At 38.1% G+C, this 20449-nt stretch overlaps 1 protein-coding gene across 3 annotated transcripts; it reads left to right on the top strand.

Annotated features, from left to right (window-relative positions):
• The first annotated feature begins 30 nt into the window (after positions 1-30).
• MTX3 (metaxin 3) lies at positions 31-14225 on the top strand. 3 transcript variants are annotated; one of them, XM_025388205.1, is made up of 9 exons: positions 31-132; positions 626-695; positions 1056-1132; positions 2030-2122; positions 2632-2814; positions 2961-3037; positions 4193-4350; positions 5631-5719; positions 7228-14225. In XM_025388205.1, the coding sequence occupies exons 1-9, from the start codon at positions 52-54 to the stop codon at positions 7336-7338; spliced, it is 939 nt and encodes a 312-aa protein (XP_025243990.1). In that variant the 5' UTR covers positions 31-51; the 3' UTR covers positions 7339-14225. The 3 variants fall into 3 exon arrangements, with proteins under 3 accessions (XP_025243990.1, XP_025243991.1, XP_025243992.1); XM_025388206.1 differs by lacking the exon at positions 626-695; XM_025388207.1 differs by lacking the exon at positions 5631-5719.
• The last annotated feature ends 6224 nt before the right edge of the window (positions 14226-20449 follow it).

The raw sequence follows: 20449 nt of genomic DNA, 5'->3' as shown, positions 1-20449 counted from the left end.
GAAATTAGGTGGCAAATTACTTCCGGGATAGTAAAGGTCGGCCCCCGCAAGATGGCGGCCCCCTTGGAACTCAGTTGCTGGGGAGGTGGCTGGGGGCTCCCATCGGTTCACAGCGAGTCCCTGGTGGTGATGGTGAGGCCGCCTCACGGGCAGGGCGCGGGAAGAAGGGGCGGGGCTAGAGGCGAGAGGCTGACTTGCCCTGGTTTCCCGCTGCCCTGCGGGGTCCAGGAGGGCCGGGCCGCTGCACGCTGCATCGCCCCGGGCTCCCTCCCACCAACGAGTCCCCACCTGGCCTGTACCCCCGCCGAAGGCCGGCGGAAACGTCAAGGCTTCTCCGCTTGACTCCCGAGTTTTGTCTGCCTCACAAAGCTGTCTGGGCGGTGAAGTGAAACCCCAAAGAAGGGGGCGCGCCCTCCCTACTCTGCGTCCCCAGGACCTTTTGGGGAGCAAAGTCCCCGAAAGCCGGGTGGCTGGCGGCCGCGTGCCTACTTGAGATCACGGGGAGGGATGCGGCCTCAAAATCAGTCGCCTTCTGCCTTTGGGGGTGGGGCTGTGAAGTAAAGCTGCTCTGTGGCTTTGCGTTACGCACTTGGTCTAAAATGTTTGATTGCAAACTCTGTTTCAGGCTTATGCCAAATTTTGTGGTGCACCCTTGAAAGTCAATGTGATAGATAACACCTGGAGAGGTTCAAGAGGTATAGTGTAAACCTTTACACTCCCCTTTCTGTACTGTTTTTTTTTTCTTCTTGTATTTAAAGCTGTGAGGTATATAGCTATAATATTAAGGATTTAGTTTCTTACCGTGACCTTGGCTCTGTGTTGTTTATGATTTGATCATTCTGAGTAATACCTCAAAGTGCAAGCCAAATCACTGGAAATTATGAGAAATGAAAATGTTCTCTAGAACCGCTCTTTGTGAAACAGCAAAAAACCCAAGACAAGCTTACTCATTTTTTCCCCTCTAAATGTGCATCTGCTATAGTTTTTAGGGTATTGCAATCTCTTCAGAGGAAATCACACTGTGTCCTTGTATGTAAACTGTCTTTTGATTATAGGCGATGTACCAATTTTGACAACTGAAGACAACATGGTTTCTCAGCCAGCAAAAATACTAAACTTTTTAAGAAAACAGGTGGGTGGTTCACTTTGAAGAAGTAGATGAGTAGATTGTTGATCCCTGCATGTCGGGCTTTTTTTTTTTTTTTGCCAACGCATTAGACAATTGGAGATACCTGGGATAAGATTTAAAAACAGATTTGAGAATCACTGCTCCAAAGCATGAGTTCTGTGATTTGAAAGTCATATGAAGAGGTAGTCAATTTATATTTTAATAACCTTTGAATTTTATTGAAATTTGTATGTAGATTTAATGTAGCCATTTTCACTATTACACTTATTGATAGGATTGTCTATTTTGTCACATAGTTGGTACACATTTTGTGCTGAGCATGACATCTGAGTTCTCACCAACTAGCAACTATATTATTTTTAAAAAGCTCTTATAGCAGTTTTATGGAATAATGTATCTAAATGTTTTAACAGTAGAGAGTTGTGTATCCAAAATGTTTAAACATGTAAAGATTTATATAAATGCAAAAGTTATTTGTTTTGCCAATACTGTGCTTAAAAAAAGTTGTGTCAATAACATTTTGAACTTTTATAAATTGGAAGGTTTTTTCTTTTTCCATGGGGAGAAACACAGCCAACTGGAACTGTTTCCTTCTTGGTAAAAATAATAGTTGCTTTTATTAAGTTTGTACTACATGCCATGCACTGAACTAGGTCATTAACAAACATGAAAATAATAGTAGTTAATATTATAACATTTATTGACCATATTGCGTATGTGATGCCATGCTAAGAACTTTTATGTGCATTAAGCAATAGGTTTCACTGGATTTGTATTTCTCTTTCTCCCATTTTAATACCACATTTGCTATTTGTGAGGAAAAATACGAATCCTGATTTGATTAGTTTTACTGTTTTGGGGCTGCTCTTTGACTTCTGAGTTTTGTTTTTTTTTTAATAGAAATATAATGCTGATTATGAACTCTCAGCAAAACAAGGAGCAGATACATTGGCTTACATTGCTCTCCTTGAAGAGAAGCTTCTCCCTGCAGTGGTGAGTGTTCTTAAATATTACAGTATTTTAGTGGCCTAGTTGCAAATGTACATAGTCTGTTTAGAAGAAAACCAATGAGAAAAGTCTTAAGAGAAAATTTCACTTATATGTTAATCTTAATTCTTTCATATTACTGTGAAACTGGATTCTGTTAGGCATTCAACTAGTATGTGAAACAACAAAGTAAAAGAAAATGTCATGTTGGAAATTCTTTGTGGGAGATGGATGTTTTTGCTGCATGTATAGAATTGGGTATAATTCATTCATTCAACAAATGTTTATTGAACACCTGCTATGTGTCAGGCCTTGTTCTGGGTGCTTGGAATATAGCAGTCAACAAAACTCACACATTTTAAAATAATCTTGTTTTATCCCGAGTCATTCTAATTGGAAAACTTGTATGAAGTCACTTCATATAAAGGTATTTATGAAAAACTCTCATGTTGATTGAGTGATCTTTCTTTTAATAAAAGAACATCCTGGTAGTGTTTTTTTCTCTCCCTTTGCAGCTTCACACATTCTGGGTTGAGAGTGACAATTACTTTACTGTGACAAAGCCATGGTTTGCTTCACAAATTCCTTTTCCTTTGAGTTTGATCCTGCCTGGAAGAATGTCTAAGGGAGCACTGAACAGGATTCTCCTGACCAGAGGACAGCCTCCGCTGTACCACCTCCGAGAAGTGGAAGCACAGGTATAGTGTGGATTATTCTTCAAGCAAGGGCCCTAGAGAGAAAGGACAAGAAAAATCGCAGACATGAGTTTATCTAGAGATGCCTTCCTCAAAAGTAGTTTTAGAGTATCTTTTCTACTTTTGAGATACAATTTCATCCTTATTAGATATACAGAGATGCCAAGGAGTGCCTAAATCTTCTATCAAACAGATTGGGAACATCTCAGTTTTTCTTCAGAGATACGTGAGTATTCCCTTAAAAATCATTTTGATATTTTGTACATGTATATTCAGTGAGCAGCTATTTAAAGCAAGTCCTCTTATCTCTCCAAAAGATGAGTTTTTCACTTAAAAAAAGAAAAGATTTAGGCCAGGTGCAGTGGCTCATGCCTGTAATCCCAGCAAGGCAAAGGTGGGCAGATCACCTGAGGCCAAGAGTTCAAGACCAGCCTGCCCAATATGGCGAAACCCCGTCTCTACTAAAAATACAAAAAATTAGCTGGGTGTGGTGGTGGGTACCTGTAATCCCAGCTACTTGGGAGGCTGAGGCAGGAGAATCGCTTGAACCTAGGAGGCGGAGGTTGCAGTGAGCTGAGATCACGCCACTGCATTCCAGCCTGGGTGACAAGAGTGAAACTCTGTGTCAAAAAACAAAACAAAACAAACAAAAAAATTTAATGGGCTTTTATTATAGGAAACTTTTTCTACCAGTGATAATCTAACATTGACTTAGTAGGCTGCATATGTGACTTTAAAACATCTAAGACTGTTCCCACTCTGCTTCCCGTCTATTTAACATTTGTGAGTGAAAATCAATCTATGAAAATTTCATTTTCTTCTAAATAGTTAGAGTCTAAGCTACTCAATGAGTAAAACCTTAGTTGCATCATTTTTATAAACTAAAATGGATAGTAAACCTTTTAAGAGACTATATTGTGTAATTCAGAATTGAGAATTTTGAAAAAAAATTAAACACCATCCCAAGTTAATATTTTCTTAGATGCTTTAAAAAATCCTTAATTTAATATTTTCTTTTATTTATTTATTTTATTATTATTATTATTTTTGAGATGGAGTCTCACTCTTGTTGCCCAGGCTAGAGTGCAGTGGCATGATCTTGGCTCATTGCAACCTCCGCCTCCTGGGTTCAAGCAAGTCTCCTGCCTCAACCTCCCAAGTAGCTGGGTTTACAAGTCCTTGCCACTACACACGACTTTTTTGTATTTTTAGTAAAGACAGGGTTTCACCATGTTGGTCAGGCCTATCTCAAACTCCTGACCTCAAGTGATCTGCCCGCCTTCATCTCCCAAAGTGCTGGGATTACAGGCATTGAGCCACTGCACCTGGCCTTTAGGTAATATTGTCTTATGTGCTTAAAAAATCCTTAATTTATTTCTAGGCCTTCTACCTTGGATGCCTATGTTTTTGGTTTTCTTGCACCTCTTTACAAAGTACGGTTTCCTAAAGTTCAGCTACAAGAACATCTGAAACAGCTCTCCAACCTCTGTCGCTTTTGTGATGACATCCTGAGCAGTTATTTTAGGCTTAGTCTTGGAGGTAAGCTGGCTCTTCTTCAGCTAATACTTGTTTGCTTATTCTCCTATGTATGTATAAGCAAAATCCACTACTTATTTTAATTTTAAAAGTTTGTGTATTGTCTTTAAATAGTGGTTGATAACACTTCAAGGATTTACATTTTTCTGACTTCATTTTTATTCTCACATTAGTTTTTATTTAAATAGAGAAATAGATATTTGCCTTTTATCTATTCCTCTGGATTTTTACATTTCTTGCTTCTTGTTCTTTAAATATTACCCCTTTGAAGTGGGTCATGTTCTTCTAAAAGGTTAAAACCACAGGTATTAAGTCTTTGCTGAAAAAGAGTATTTATCCTAATGCAAATGGATAATTACTTTAAATGATTCTTACCTGCTGCTTCTAGCATTTTCCTGCATGAACAGAAATCAGCAGCAGATTGATTTTGGTGAGGTACACTCCCATGATTCCACTACTTGAAAACTGATTGCATCAGAATGGAGGTATAGTAAATAGAGGGCACCTGTTACTTAGGATGTGCTTCGTTGAGAGAGTGGGGCCTTGTGCTTAAGTGATTCAGATACTAAATGTCTATTGGGAGGGTTGGCTGAAATTGTCCTTTTAAGAAACAGGTTATAAAGATAGCTGGCTTAGGTGGACAGCTTATTATTTTATGGTGGGTTATGTGTTCTGTATACAGGAAGGGGTTAGTAGTTTGGGAGTCATGAAATTAAGTAATGTTCAACCTTGTTAACTTGGGAGCATTGGTTAGCAAACCTGATTATTTGACAGATAAAAAATCTTGGGTCCTATTCCAGACTTACTAAATTAGAATCTTTTAGGCATCAATCCTATGAATTTGTATTTTTAAGTTCTAAATACTTTGGATGTCTGGTGGGCAACTTTTTGGGAGTTACTGCCTTGGAAAACTATCCAGATAGTTGTGATCAAAGACCTATTTGAAATGGGTGCAAGAAAGGAATAGCTTAAACTTGAGAAGGAAATGAGGACTACTGTGCTTTTTTTTTTTTAAATACTAATTATTGTGGCCAGTTGCAGAACACTTGGTTAGCATTGTCTACTTAGCGGACAAATTTTCGTCCGTTTTGCTCAGGGTTTAGTTTTGGAGCATTCAAATCCCTCTCTTCGCCTTTAAACCCAGAATGGTTTTCCTCTTTGCCTTTTTTGGGGAGGGTGGGGCACTGGACAGGGTGGGTAGACTCAAAATTCTTTCAATCTAAATAGCTTTAAAGGCTTTAAAAATTTCCTGTCTTTCTCTGATTTCTGTCCTGGCTTCTTAGGCATCTCTCCAGCTGGACAAGAAACGGTAGATGCAAATCTTCAGAAACTCACACAACTTGTAAATAAGGAATCCAACTTGATTGAAAAGGTCAAGTCTACTTCAATCATTTTGTCATAGCTTAGTATTTTCCTTTCTGTAGCTAATATTGTCATTTGGGTCACACATTAACTGTACCCTTTTAGTTTTTTTATAGAGTTTATTTTTCAGAAAACTGTTCAACTATACTTTCTCTAAAGTTGTATGTAACATAGTGTTTTGAAGCCAGTAGTGGCCTGATTGGGAAAAGATCAGATGAGAGTATTGGGTTTACTTTTGCCACACAATTAGTACCCTTTAAGCTAGGAAATTCAAAAGATTTGCTTTAAAAAAACAAAGCAAAAACAAAGCAAAAACACTTCTTGCTTGCATGTCTGCCTCTCTGTCTCTTAAGTTAATGTTTCTTAAGATTGTAAGCACCGGGCTTATCCTTTCTTATTAACAGCACCGTAATGTTCTTTTCTTCTTTCCACATGAAAGTTTTATTTTTTCTCCTTCTTGTTTTTCTCTGCTGTAGATACAGTATATGGTTTTTCACCAGTGTATATATTTTGCCACTTGGGGTGTTCTTTTCATGAGAGAAACACTGAGGAACTGGGTAGGGGAGAGAGCCAACAAAGGGAATTTCAAGGGCGATTCTAGTAGGAAAAATACAAAGAGGTTACATATTTTTTCCCCAGTAACTGATAAGCTTGCTTTTTTTTTTTTTTTTTTTTTTTTCTGATACAAATAGTAATACTTACTGTTTTACAAACTCATAGGGCAGTGAAGCCTGAGGCCTGATGATACTGGCTAACAGTTTTTGAGGTCCAGCACTGTGTTATTTGAGCTTGATGTGGGTTACCTCATTTAGAACTGATCCAGTGTTTAGAAAACCACTGGATTAGATGTAAATAATTTATCTTTCTTTTTGCCTAATGTCCTAGCTTCCTTTGGTCTACATACTCTCAGCTTTAAAAAGCTGGTCTTTTTTGATTGGAATACAGGTCATTTTCATAGAGGCAAAGAAGTATAGTTGAAAGAATAATAGTTTTGGAATCAGAAGACCTGGGTTCAAGTTTCAGCTCTCATACTAGCTTGTGACATGGGGCAAATCACTTAACCTTACGGAGTCTCGGTTTGCTTATCTATACAACAGGGAAGGTCTGTGTCTGCATTTTCTTCATAGCATATTGGGAAGATCAAATAAGATATTGTACGTGAACATAGTTTGCAAACTGGAGCTTAGTGTAACAGTACCGCTTTTACACTTACTATCAGAAGATCTCTTTAAGTTATGCTATGGTTGAGTTCAGTAGAATATTTATTTTTTGGAATTACTGTAATTCTGTGAAGGTATCAGGAATGAGCCACATTGCTGTTTACAGAAACTGAGTCAGCTGGTATTTGAGGTATGACATTTAGAATTCTTGAGATTATTTGTAAGAAAAAGGTTTCTCTAGCAGCCCAGGAAACATATGGTTCTGTACTCTTCTAGGCTATAGTTTGGATGGGGAGGCCACAGTCCACATAAGTGGTGCCACAGCATTAGTCAGATGTATCTTTTGTACTTTCTACAGATGGATGACAATCTTCGCCAAAGCCCTCAGCTTCCTCCTCGGAAACTGCCAACACTTAAACTGACTCCAGCAGAAGAAGAAAATAATTCCTTCCAACGGCTTTCACCCTGACAGTAGTCATGGTTTGTGGCCAAAGTCAAATGATTGTTGCAGTAATCTCTTACACCAAGTGTGTGAAGGCAAAAAGAAGATACCATAGTAGGTATTAAGGAAGACTCTAAACCAAAAGGAACTTTCTATGACATCTATTTTTATTACTATTATTATTATTAGGAAGCTTGTATTCTAGCTTGGCACTGCGTTTTTAATAACATCAAAGAGAATGCTAATTGAACTTGGTGGGTGGGGGGAAGAAAAACACATCGTACTGTATACAAAAAACTGCCTTAATCATGGCAGATTTTTGCCTTTGGTTCATAGGTTGCTGACCAAAAGCTACAATTCTGTTCTGAATGTGCACTCCTAATTTATTTGAGTTAATTTATTCAATTTATTAACTTAGTTTTCTTAGACCAGGCTGAATACCTAATGTGTGGCTCTTTGGCTGAGGCTTTTTACTTCTGTTTAGAAATTTGATGCCTATTTTAGGAACCAGAAAAAGATAAATTGCTTCAGTAGAAGAGACCATATTTAGCTTTAAAAAGTGATGAGGAACGTGCTTTTTAATTATGCTCTCATAAGTCTAATCTTTTGGGGGTTTAGTAGCACATAGATAAATATTAAAGGTGGTTACATATAATAACATCTGATAATACTCATTTCAGTATAACATTGGTCTTTGCTGATGTGTTCGATATATGTTAGGAAGAGTTCTTTTAGTTTAGTTGGGCGAATGTGGCAGTTTTAGACCTATGTCTTTGTAGTACATCTTTAGTTGTATTTCTTGTATTAATTCCAGAAGAAGTGAATGTACTGGTCATCGTTACTATGCTAGGCTGTAAAATCTTACTGAAATTGCCCTCTTGTTAGATACTACTCAGAAGGAGCCCATGGCCAGGGTAGTAGAAATACTTACTGTGCATCTGGTCCAAGTTTTTAATGCTTGGCTCAGGCTAATATTCTTTCATAAGATGCATATCATGTAGTCAGAAGCTTTCTGACAACCAATTATTTTCCATATGTTTCACTTACAGTCAAAGAATACAAAGGAACAATCAGAAATAGCAGCTTTTAACAAATATTTTCTATTTATTGGTTGCTGAACTGTTAAGGGATTTGCTGTGTGGTAATTTTACTTATAATAGAAACTTGTTTATTTTAGTGGTTGAGGTGCTTCTGTTGTCCTAAAACCACTTCTGAGGTTTTCAAAATGTAGAACCATGTTTTTGATTAGTGTCTTAAAAGATTATTGTGGTGCTCAGCAAATCTTATCAAGTCTTGTAGGAACCCATATGTTAAGAAAACAAGCTTTGTAGTCAAAAGACTCATCTAATTTGAGCTGAGTGGAGCTCAGCTGTGTTTGACCCACATCCTCCCAATTTGTTCTGTATTTAGGTAGTTATTTATACAGGAGTCTTTAAGTCATTGTAAATATTTTTTCTTAAAAGTTTTAACTAAATGAGAAATAAGGTAGTCTTCAAAATCTTGGTCATCTGTTTGGATGTATTTAGGGAAAGTACCTCATGAGTTGCACATTACTTATACAACAGGGGTGTGTGTGTGTGTGTGTGTGTGTGTGTGTGTGTGTGTGTCATCTTCAAAGGCAGATTATTAGATTCCAGCAGTCTAAAATCTGATTCCAGCAGTCTGAAATCTAAATATTTTATATTGGAAATCATGACTGTGAGACTTTACTGTCCTCTGGGATGGATGTATATTGGAGAAGGGTGATTAGCACATTCATCAGACGTGTTTATGCTTTGGTCAAGGCCAGTCATTTTTAATTATGATTTATATCAGACCCTTCAAAAAGTATTTGAAATACATTACAGTTATAACATACATAACATGTATATTACAAGCATATTACATGTAAAACAGGACAATTATAATTTAAAAATTTTAAATTTTAAAGAATTAAAAACATTAAAAAATTTAAATTAAAAAAATTAAAAATTTGCAGAATATCAACACTGACAGATTCTAAAATTAAGTGGTAAATTTAACTCCAAGTTTCTCCATGGGCAAAGTCAAAAGATAAAGCTAGGTTATGTCAATTTTTCTTTCAATAAAACTGCTAATGTCCATTAGGAAGAAAAATGTGTTTAAATTTAGTTTTACAGGAACGTGGAGCTCATGTTCTTCTGATATGTAGACTTTGATAAAGAAGCATACTGTAATGTTTCATAAACTGAAATTTTAATCAAAAGAGGTCATTTTAGAATAACAAGTATTTGTCTTTTTTAGTAGAGGGAATGACTGTCAATATGATTTATTTGCTTTTGCGTCATCCCTACTTCGAACTGCCGTAAGCCTTACATTCTCACTATAGTCCATAATGCTTCCAGATCACCTTTCCTAAGATGCAACATGCGATTTTAGTGAGAGTTTGTATGTTGGGTTACTTAGTTGAGCTATTTGTGTATAAGCAGATGAGATGACAGGAAGCTGTAACTGAGTACAAAGTACTTTAGGGACCAGTCACACATATAGGAAGCTCTTAGAAAAGAACTTTTTTTTTTTTTGAGACAGAGTTTCGCTCTTGTTGCCCAGGCTGGAGTGCAGTGGTGTGATCTCAGCTCACTGCAACCTCCGCCTCCTGGGTTCAAGCAAGTCTCCTGTCTCAGCCTCCCAAGTAGCTGGGAATACAGGCATGTGCCACCACACCCAGCTAATTTTGTTTTTTTTTTTAGCAGAGACTGGGTTTCACCATGTTGGTTAGGCTGTCTCGAACTCCTGACCTCAAGTGATCCACCCACCTCAGCCTCCCAAAGTGCTGGGACTACAGGCATGAGCCACTGCGCCCAGCCAAAAAAGAACATTTTGTCAATCTGAACAGAGCACAGAACATTTTTTCAGTCTGTTAGACCAGCCTGTTTTGGATAAAGTTTGAGTTCATTGGGATAAATGGTCCCAATCTTAAACAGAATACTGTGAGCCAATGCCTTTTGGAAGTGATGGTGGAGGATAATATGATTAAAGGGAATATGCTTGTGTTTATTTTATTTTTAGTATATGATTAGAAAAACTGGTCAGATAATTCCCATAAGATGAAGATCCTCCATGAACAAACCGCCATCAATCATCCGTAAGACTGATTTTTTTTTTTTTAAGGAACACTAAAGAAGCTGTAAAGAACATTGAAGGTGGTCATTCCTTCAAAACTGTGTTTTGACCACACAAAAGGTGGGCATTAACCAAATTTCAACTTAAGTCTGTATTATTTTGGGGGTGCTGCAAGACTGGAGATTTTATAAAAGCAAGCATTTTTATTTCCGTTTATAATTTGTATTCATTCAATATTGCTAGATATATTAATGTGAAGGAATGGGGAAACTTATTTCAATCAAAGCTAAAATTTTCAGAAGTCTGTAAAAATGGAAAAACACCATTGAAAGAGGCAGAAATAGGTAACAGAGATAGTATCTTAGAAAACCTGTTGGTTAAGGCAGTGATAAAAGTAGTATTTGAACTTGGTAGTGCTTCCTTACAGCCTCCTCCAAAAATATGCATTTACCAGGCTTGTTACATTTTTTTGACAGTTTTTCATCAACTGTCAAAAACTTTAACCCTTTTAAAACCTAGATATAAATGCTTACATGTAAAGACAGGAAGCTAAGCAATGGGTACCTGGAATCTCTCTGAACTATTTTTATAACTTCTTGTGAGTCTAAGTATTTCAAAATAAAAGTGGTTTTAAAGTAAATTCATAGATTAAATGTATCATTATCTATATAAACTATGATTTAAAACTTTAATTTTCCAAACATAGTATTCAACTTAGTTGAATAAATATATGATAGAAGTTAAATACAATTTTTATTTCGTTCTTAAGAAAAACTCATGTTTGTTAACAAATGACTTTATCTAAAGATCTATTTTGCCTTACCAGAAAAGAAAAAACCAACCTAAAACCAAAAACTCCTTTTCCCTAGGATGTCAAAAATGCTGTGACTTAAAATATCTAATTATATTTTTTTCTTTCTATGGTAGCGGGGTTTACTTCTGAGGATAAAATATTTTGAAAAAGTTCTGTCCCTTGACGTGGTAGTTCTCCCGTGCCTTGTACTTGTTCTCTCTCCAGATGCAGTTTCACAAGATGCTCACCTTTAATGAAGAAGGTGTAGCTTTTCGTTTTAAGCTGTAATTGTCTTTGTCTTGATTTGGCTATTTTTATAACTGAAATCCTGAGCAACAGAGATAATTTGGGTGGTTATGATAGTCTTTTGTGTATGTTCTTGATGTTAAATGTTTTTTGCTGCCATTCAAATTTGTGGAATTTATGTTTACTTTTCAATGTTTTCATACTGCTTAACCAGATTTTAAAGAAATTTTGTTGTCAGTTACGTGAAGTCAAAGGTCAGTAGGTCAGTAATCCCATTATCCTCAAACTTGAAGTTTCATTAGATGTTCAAAATGCTAATTTTCACAGAGATATAAGGATAAATTTGTTTCAGTTTTGTTTTGGTTCCCAAACTCTTATTGGGGTATAGTGTTTGCTAGCAGCCCAGGTTACCTGCCCTGGACTTAGATTGTGATTGAAGTGGAGAGGTACTCTAGGAGTTTAAAAAGACACAAAATTATTTTTTTCCAGACTAGTTAATTCTGATAAGAATTAACATTCTTGAACAAAGGTATCAGAAAGGGTATCTCGAGTTGAAGGTTTGTGAATAGAAAGGGAAATGTGATAGAAGATTATTCAGAACAAAATAGACAAAATAACAAGAGACAGGAAAATAAGTCTCTTTGTATCCTTATTAATCATATGAAATTATGCTATAATATTTTTTAAAAATCACCTTTTTGGTTCTGGGTGAAGCAGTTCCTAGCAGAGTGTTTTGTCAGAACATACTGTTAGGTGAATAGAGGGTTCTGTGGCCAAGTAAGTGTGGGAAATAGTGGGTTAGACAAAATTGAGTTACTGTTGGCCTTTCAGACCTTTGATATGCTAATGTGCATTTTAAATCTCCGAGAAGCACCTCTATTTTATACATCATTTCCCTAATTTATTTTAATACGGATTGTTTTTGTTTTTGTTTTTTTGAGATGGAGTCTTGCTCTTGTCGCTCAGGCTGGAGTGCAGTGGTACAATTTCGGCTCAGTACAACTTCCGCTTCCCAGGTTCAGGCAATTCTCCTGCCTCAGCCTCCCAAGTAACTGGGATTACAGGCGCCCGCCACCACACCCAGCTAATTTTTGTATTTTTAGTAGAGATGGGGTTTCACCATGTTGACCAGGCTGATTTTGAACTCCTGACCTCAGGTGATTCTGCCTGCCTCACCCTCCCAAAGTGCTGGAATTACAGGCATGAGCCACTGCCCCCTGCTGGATTTTTTTAAAGTAGGTATCTTGTGGGATTTATGTTCTGAGAGATACACCTAAGGAAATGCTCCCCTACGGTGTTTTTTGCTAGTTTATACTCATTGCAAAGGTTTCTTATCGTTGGGTGCCCCTCTAGCCAGTAGTAGTAAAATGGGAAGAGACAGGTCAAGACTTCCTTGGACCATGGTATTGAGAGGGGGATGGCTGTCGGCATAGATACCTTGGTTATTTAGGCATTTGTGAGGGAGGCCCCTGGCTATTCCAGCCCCTTTCCTTAGAATCCTAGTTGGCCGGGAGCAGCTGTACAGATGTCTGAACTGGTGGTTTGAGGACTACCCAGTTCCTAAGCATCCATGAGGCAGAGGGAACCAACTTGTATTTCCAGAACAACTTTACAAACCTTTTCTGACTGTGCTTTAAAAGTGCCAAAAAAGCAAAGGATGTTTATGACATTAAAGTCACATACAAGCTAGTATGATACATATATCATAGAAAGCTTATAGTTGCTTCAGTGACAAAGCAAAGGAAGGTTAATATTTTCAAGTTTTGTTCATTACTGAAGACAGTCTAAGGTTCATAGTTTTCACTAAATTCTAAGCAGATTCTGTATCCTAAAACATTTAAACGTCACTAGGCCTGCAAGTTTGAGAGGGTTAGCTAAATATGTTTGATATCACTTCAGAGTCTAAAACCAGATTACTAATCATGTGTAAGGAAGCATTTTGTGTGTCTTTGCAATGTATACAATTGCATTATTTGGAACACCGTTTTGAGTGTGTATTTGAGAGAAAGCTCGCCTGTGGGTTTTGAGTTGTGGTGTAATGGTGAACACGTAGCCACATGAAAGGCCGTTGGATCTTCGTTCTGATTCTTCAGTCTTCTCGCAAATTCAGAGAAATGTCTTTTAATCATTTCGTTTACATATCCCAGATCCTTGGAAATCATGAAAAATAACTTGCCAGAGTTTGCATCAGCCCTCAATAAGTTATGAACCATAGAGAAGGTCATGGGGCCCTTCGTTCTTTGGACTGTTGGCTACTTCTGCAGTTCTGGCTTCCTTCTCTCTAGGAGGAGTAGTGTACTCAAGCTTTTAAGTTAAATGCATAAAAATGAGTTTTATTTCTCTTCTGACTTGATTTTTAATTTTATGAAATGGGAGATGTTTTTCCATTTTTCTATTCATTTTGAAGTGGGAGTTTGAGGTGTTTGTAATGTCACGTTATTGTTCGGAAAGATTGACAGTAAAAAAGACAAGTAATATATGTATGTAGTATGCATATTAGTTTTGTCCCATCAAGCCTATCTTTGAATGGCAAACATTTTTAAAACATCTGTTCTAGTTGCACAACTACTCTAGCTTCATTATAAAGTAAACAATATTAAAGTAAGCAATGTTGGCCATAATTTCAATATTCTAGCCTTGCCGAGTGTGAATATATTTCACTCAGAGACTGTATAAATACACTAAAGTGGTGATGGTGATCAATATTGTAAAGAATTTATTCTGATAAATGAGAAACTGGATATAATGTCAAAATAGCTATTTTCTCAATAAAAATCTCAAATCTGACTGCTTATTAATTCTTGATTTAATGTTATTTATTCTTTGAGGTAAATCTTTTCATCGGGAAGAATTTTTTGGTGGTTGAATGTAGTTGTTCATGGCTGGGACTGAGCTATAGACATAGTGGGTTTTTTAAAAATGTCCATTTTTTTTTAGACAGTTTTGCTGTTATCACCCAGGCTGGAGTGCAATTGTGCGATCTTAGCTCACTGCAGCCTCCGCCACCCAGGTTCAAGCACTTCTCCTGCCTTAGTCTCCCAAGTAGCTGGGATTACAAGCACCTGCCACCATACCTGGCTAATTTTTTTTTTTTTTTTTTTTTTTAGGTGTTTCACCATGTTGGCCAGGCTGGTCTTGAACTCCTGACCGCAGGTGATCCACTTGTCTCGGTCTCCCAAAGTGCTGGGATTACAGGCGTGAGCCACCGTGCCTGGCCAAAAAATGTCCATTCTTTCTGTTATGCATTGAGACCACTTGTGCTCTTGCCACTCCGGGCTAAGGGAGGTTAGAGGTCTGTTCTCTAGGCCACCGGTTTGTGTAGGACCTCAGATGCTCACACAACTTTGCAGGGTTATAGTTCTGTCATCCCTTCAGCTCTGTCAGTTTCTTGTAAATTATACCTTTTGCTCACCCAGACAGTACAGTGATAGTCCATTGTAATTGAATGGAAGATTTAACTGAGAAAAATAATCTAATTTTAGTTGGAGGGAAGATATTCAGGTTTTTTTACTGCTTTGTGTTTATGGGACAAAGTATATGCTTATAGAGAACCCTGTTATTTGTAGCTGTAAGTTAAATAGGGCAAATTCCCTGAGAGAATGGGTGTCTTCACTCGTAGAATTTTTAAAAATTGAGGTGTAATTTACCTATGGTAAAATGCATAGACCTTCCAAGTACAACTGTGCAGGTATGTAAGTACTTTTCTCACATGAGAAGCCACCTACATCTTGGTCAATACTCCTTTCCCCAAAGAACACAAATCTTAATTACTTACGCACTTTGGGTTCCAGGTGAAAGCCCTTGGGTGGATTGAGGTGCTGAGTAGTGATCACTTGCTTGCTACAAAAGAACAAAAGAGGAGTTGCTGTTGTGGAATAATGGAATTCTTTTGCGGAGAGACACTATTTAGAGTCACAAACCTGGGAACCATATGACAAAGAGCTTCAGAAATTTTGTTCTTAATTGCTTATCTCAGAGGCTTGACTTTCGTCTGAGACTATCTGGGGAGCTCAGAAACTCCTGGATGTCCATACTGATCTCCTTCAGTGGATGGTAGGCTACAACACAAGGTGCTCTCTTTCCTTTGCTGCATATAGCAGCGATTGGTGGGAAAACTCTTGCGTTTTGCCATGTTGGGGTCTTGTCTTCAGTGAGCCTCCATAGCAGAAAGATCACTAAGTGCTGCAAATTATGTTTGAGACAAATGTAAGGGAACAAAAAGGAAATGGTGGTGAAGAAACGTCAGGTTTTGTCTTACTCAAGATCATCCTGTAGTTAAGTTCCTAGCTGTAGAACAAAGGAGAAACTGGTCTCTTCTTGACCAGACAAGGACTTTAGGAGAAAGAAGGAGAAACCGTGGTCCCTCTCTCCAGGTATATGCACCTCCTGGAATGCTTTAGACATCTGTGACTAAGCAATGAAGACAGCTGTGCATCATCAAAGATATTTCTAATTTCCAGTGCAGCCAACTCAAGGCTCCAAAACTTGTGCTTTTCCAAGTAGAAGAGAAGTTATTTTATTTATCCTGCGTCTTGAGTGAGTGGAAAGAACAGGGGAACTTTAACATGTATAAATACAATTAGGATTGGTTCCCCAGATCCTAGTTTGGAGAAGGTAGTCCGCTCTCGAAGTCACATTTTGAAGAAGCTAAGAAATCTTTTGGTGTAGAAGATTTGCACGACACTTTGCAAATATCACAATTAAGACCAAACAGATTTCAGTTTTAAATGCAGGAAGCACACTGACTTGTTTGAAGACTGTCATATTGTGCCCCTTCTGATACGTGTTGTCCCAGTTTTCTCCGTGAGGGGGAAATTGCGTTTTTCATCTAATGAACATGATTTACATTTTGTATTGCACATGACATCCAATTCACAGGGTTGACTACTGCTAAAATAGTTTAGAAAATGTTGGGGAGTGGGGAGTGTATATAGCAGATGTAGAAATTAAGAGGAAAAAGACCAAAAAGGAAGTAAAAATAAGGAACACGCACACACAGCCTAATGGAAATTTAAGCAAATTTAATCCAATCTCTGGTTTTGGAGCCTTGCAAATCACGTTTATGCTAAGATTGACATCCATCACTCAGTAATGACTGCTGTGTGGAAGCCTGGAGATGCCCACGTGTCTAAATAATTACATTCCAACCACCTAACCTCTCAGGGAGGAGGCTGCTGTGGAGATCTTGAGTACCTGTGATTTCCAGGCACTCATTTATTTGGGAAGAATATAAAGAGAAGGTTACAATGACTGCCCTCAAGGAGCTAAAAATATAAGAGAGATGCACATAATTTAAATGCAGTACGACTGATTTGCATCCATGTAGTTTTTCTCTTCTGTCCCAAAGAGATAGTTTAGAGATACCTTCCCAAAACATAGAAGGCAAAAGGAAATGCAGACACAGTTTTCAGTTCAGACCTTGGAAGACCCTGAGATCCTGCGGTAGAGGTGCACAGCTTGGGAACATGTGGAATCAGTGATTAGTTTCATGGGTTAGTTCATTTACAGTTGGGGAAGCTGAATCAAATTTAAAAGGGATCAAAAAACAATCAAGCGCTTAAAAGAGAGGGAATTGAATACAGGAACTGGTTGTGCAGATGAAAGGAACACCCCTCCACCGCACTCCCCACCACCAAATCTCTGCCTTTGTGGGCTTATGAGAAGGGCAGCAAGGAGCCCAGGGTGGCTGGAATGGAGCCTGAGAGCCAGGGAGTAGAGAAAGATGAGATCAGAGGGTTAGCTGTGGCCGATCATAGGGTGGTTCTCAATTGCCCACCCTTGGGATGTGTTTGGAAATGTATGGTGGCAGTTCTGTTGTCACAGTGAAGCCCTGAAGGCATTTAAGCTGGCCAGGGCTAACAAAGCCCTGCTCAACAAAGAATTATTCAAACCCAAATACCAATGTTTGCTGTTGAGAGATGCTGAAGACCTCGTAAGCCCTCATCAGGTTTCACAGAACAAAAGCAGATGATGAAAATCGGAATGACCTGCCAGTAAGCAGGCTTTGAAAAAAGAAAGGGTTGCTTAATGCAGAAAAAGTGCCAGTGTAAAGATTTTAGAACAGCAAACTATTTTGGTAGGAGAAATTAATCTCATGACAAAAAAGCCTAGAAACTAGAAAGGCCATCAAGGGATTACTCTAGTTAGGCTATAATTGGGGTTATGTAGCTGAATGAGTAGGTTGTAGAAAGACAATGGATTTCAGACTTAGAAAGCAAGACTTAATGTAATATACCAGATGGGTGGTCCTGAGCAAGTTACTTGACTCTTAGTCTGCATTGCTGTTTATTGCAATACAGTTGCATAACTAGATCTGAATGTATGAACATTTTTATGTTTGGATTTTTTAAATTATCGAAATGTAGAAGACAACCAATAGAAAGAACTCTGTCCCATCTTTTATGAATAACCCCTGTTAACATATTATCCATTCTTGCAGTCTTTTATTTTCTCCACGCTCACACACACACAATCCTGTATATATTGTCATCCAATAATATCTACTATTCTATAATATGCCTTTTTACTTAATATTTGGTAAATCTTTCTAGGTCATTACGTGTTCTATATGATTTTTAGTGACTGTCTACAATTTCACTGGATGGATGTAACAGCGTTTATTTCTTTCCCTTGCGATGGACATTAAGGTGAGTTTTTCTTATAATGGTCCTTGTTACATATTATTATAGGGTTTCGCAGGAGGATTATGCTCCTTTATGTTCCCTGCAGCCCTATGCAGGAGAGCCTGTATTACTGCAACCCCACCAGCATAGAGTATTATTTTTCTCTTTACCACCTTGATAGGTAAAAAAGTAGCATTTTATTTACGTAATAAAGCAGTTACTTAATAACTAGTATGGTTGAGTATTTTTTCCATATATCTATCGTCCATTTGTATTTCTTCTGTAAATTGTCTATTTGTATTCGCATCACAGGCAAATTAATTATCTGAACTCCTGTTTTCTCAGCTATCAGGTGGGGTTTCTGTGGGGTCTAAAAGGGATTATACACATTGCAGGTCCAGAATATGGCAGGTACTCAAAAGTACTATTTTCCTTCATGTTTTTTCTTAGATTAACAGCTCCAGAGGATGGAGACTCTTTTCTTTATTGTACCCCAGCAGTGAGCACAGTGCTTGGCACATAGAAGGGATACAAAAAATTTTAAGGAAGGAAGAATAGTGAGATTTGGAAATATTTTGAGTATATCAGGAAAAGGGGTGAGAAAAGTTGAAGCCAAGATCCAATGAATCTTGTGTGAGAAAACTGGTGTGTTCCTCAGATGCTTACTAATATTGATATGGAAGAATTTGAAACTTATTCAAAAACTCTGCTAGGAAAAATTTCTTACAGACAGATGTAGCTAAAGGGTATTAAATACCTATATTCAAGGCTGTAACCAGCCTTGAAAAGTTGAGTAATTATTACTTTGTAAGCAAAATATTTTAAGTATACTAGGACAGGTCACTAGTAAAGAGATTAATAAGTTTTTGTAAGGTGAATAACTTTTTTTTTTGTTTGTTTGTTTGTTTGTTTGTTTGAGACAGGGTCTTGCTCTGTTACCCAGGCTAGAGTGCAGTGGCAAGATCTCAGCTCACTGTAACCTCCACCGCCTGGGTTCAAACGATTCTCATGCCTCAGCCTCCCAAGTAGCTGGGAACACAGGCGTGTGCCACCACACCTGGCTACATTTGTATTTTTAGTAAAGATGGGGTTTCATCATGTTGGCCAGGCTGGCCTGGAACTCCTGGCCTCAAATGATCCACTCTTCTCGACCTCCCAAAGTTCTGGGATTACAGGCATGAGCCACCATGCCCAGCCTGTGAATAACTGAATTTCAAAAAATGATGAATACTGATTTTCACATATTAGATTTGCCTAGACTGGGAGTACATGTGTAATAATAATACAATATAAAAAATGATAATAAGTTAAAGTAACCCAGAGAAGTGATGCCTCAAATGGAGAGGAGAGGACTGCTGTCAGGTCTTGTTTCATTCAACATGTCCTACGATCGTGAGGGAGAAGGAGTCAGTGGTTTGTTAATGAGATTTGCAGATGGCTTTAAATTGAGAGGTATTGTAAACAACGGGAGTGACTGAGAAATGATACAAGAGGATCTGGAAAGGTTAAGAACATGGACAGGAAATCAAATGATTCAGCCTGGAGTAATGCAAGCCAATCTGACATCTGGGGCCAGATATGAAGAAATACAGATATGCCATGAAAGAGACAAATATGGAAAACAGTCATCTCAAAGGAGGTTGGGAGGGCAGGTACTAGAGGAAAACGAGAGACATAGGAAGAAGGATGTCAAATGCCCAATGTGTGCCTAGTATTTATCATGTTGATTTCTTTTTGACCAAGGTTAATTCAGTGCTGTGAAAGGAATTAGAGTTTTTTGAGGATTAATTATGCACAAGAGCTTGGGTACTTAGTGAAATAAAAACTCAACCTGCCTCTAGTTGATCCTAATGTTGTAGAGTGTTCTCAGTGTAGAAAGCATTGTGGAAATGGCCCAGGGTCTCCACAAGAGCTCCAGTGGGAGATATCACTCGCCACGTATCTGCGTGGGCATTTCTGATTCCATGGGTATTAGAATTCTTGGAGAAGCCTCCACCCGGCTATTCTAGGTGCCTGCAGCACGATGGGGGGTTCACAAAACCTTTGGTGAGTCAGCCCAGTTGTCCACCTTAGGCAAAAATAAGATGTGTGCCCCATGATCTGTCCCTTCCAGTCATGCCTCTCTTCCTCGCTCCTCTGGGACATTCACGTTAGCCTCTAGGAACGTAGAGCTCCCAACCCAGCCCTTTGCTTGGGTTTCCCACTATACCGTATCCTTCTGTCTTGCTATAAAGTTCTGGCGATCATTTGTATTTCCTCTAGAGGTCAATGAGCTAAATCTGGTTCAACAGCAGCATTGGCTTAATTTACAATCTGCAATACTTTTTTAAATGGAGCCACTAGTTCTCATTTTTTTAGTCTTAAGACCTTGAGAAATTGGATCACAGTGAGGATT

Source organism: Theropithecus gelada, chromosome 6 (genome assembly GCF_003255815.1).
Source record: "Theropithecus gelada isolate Dixy chromosome 6, Tgel_1.0, whole genome shotgun sequence".
NCBI lineage: Eukaryota > Metazoa > Chordata > Mammalia > Primates > Cercopithecidae > Theropithecus > Theropithecus gelada.
Note: the sequence above shows the minus strand (reverse complement) of the source record. Positions and strands in the feature narration are given on the sequence as shown.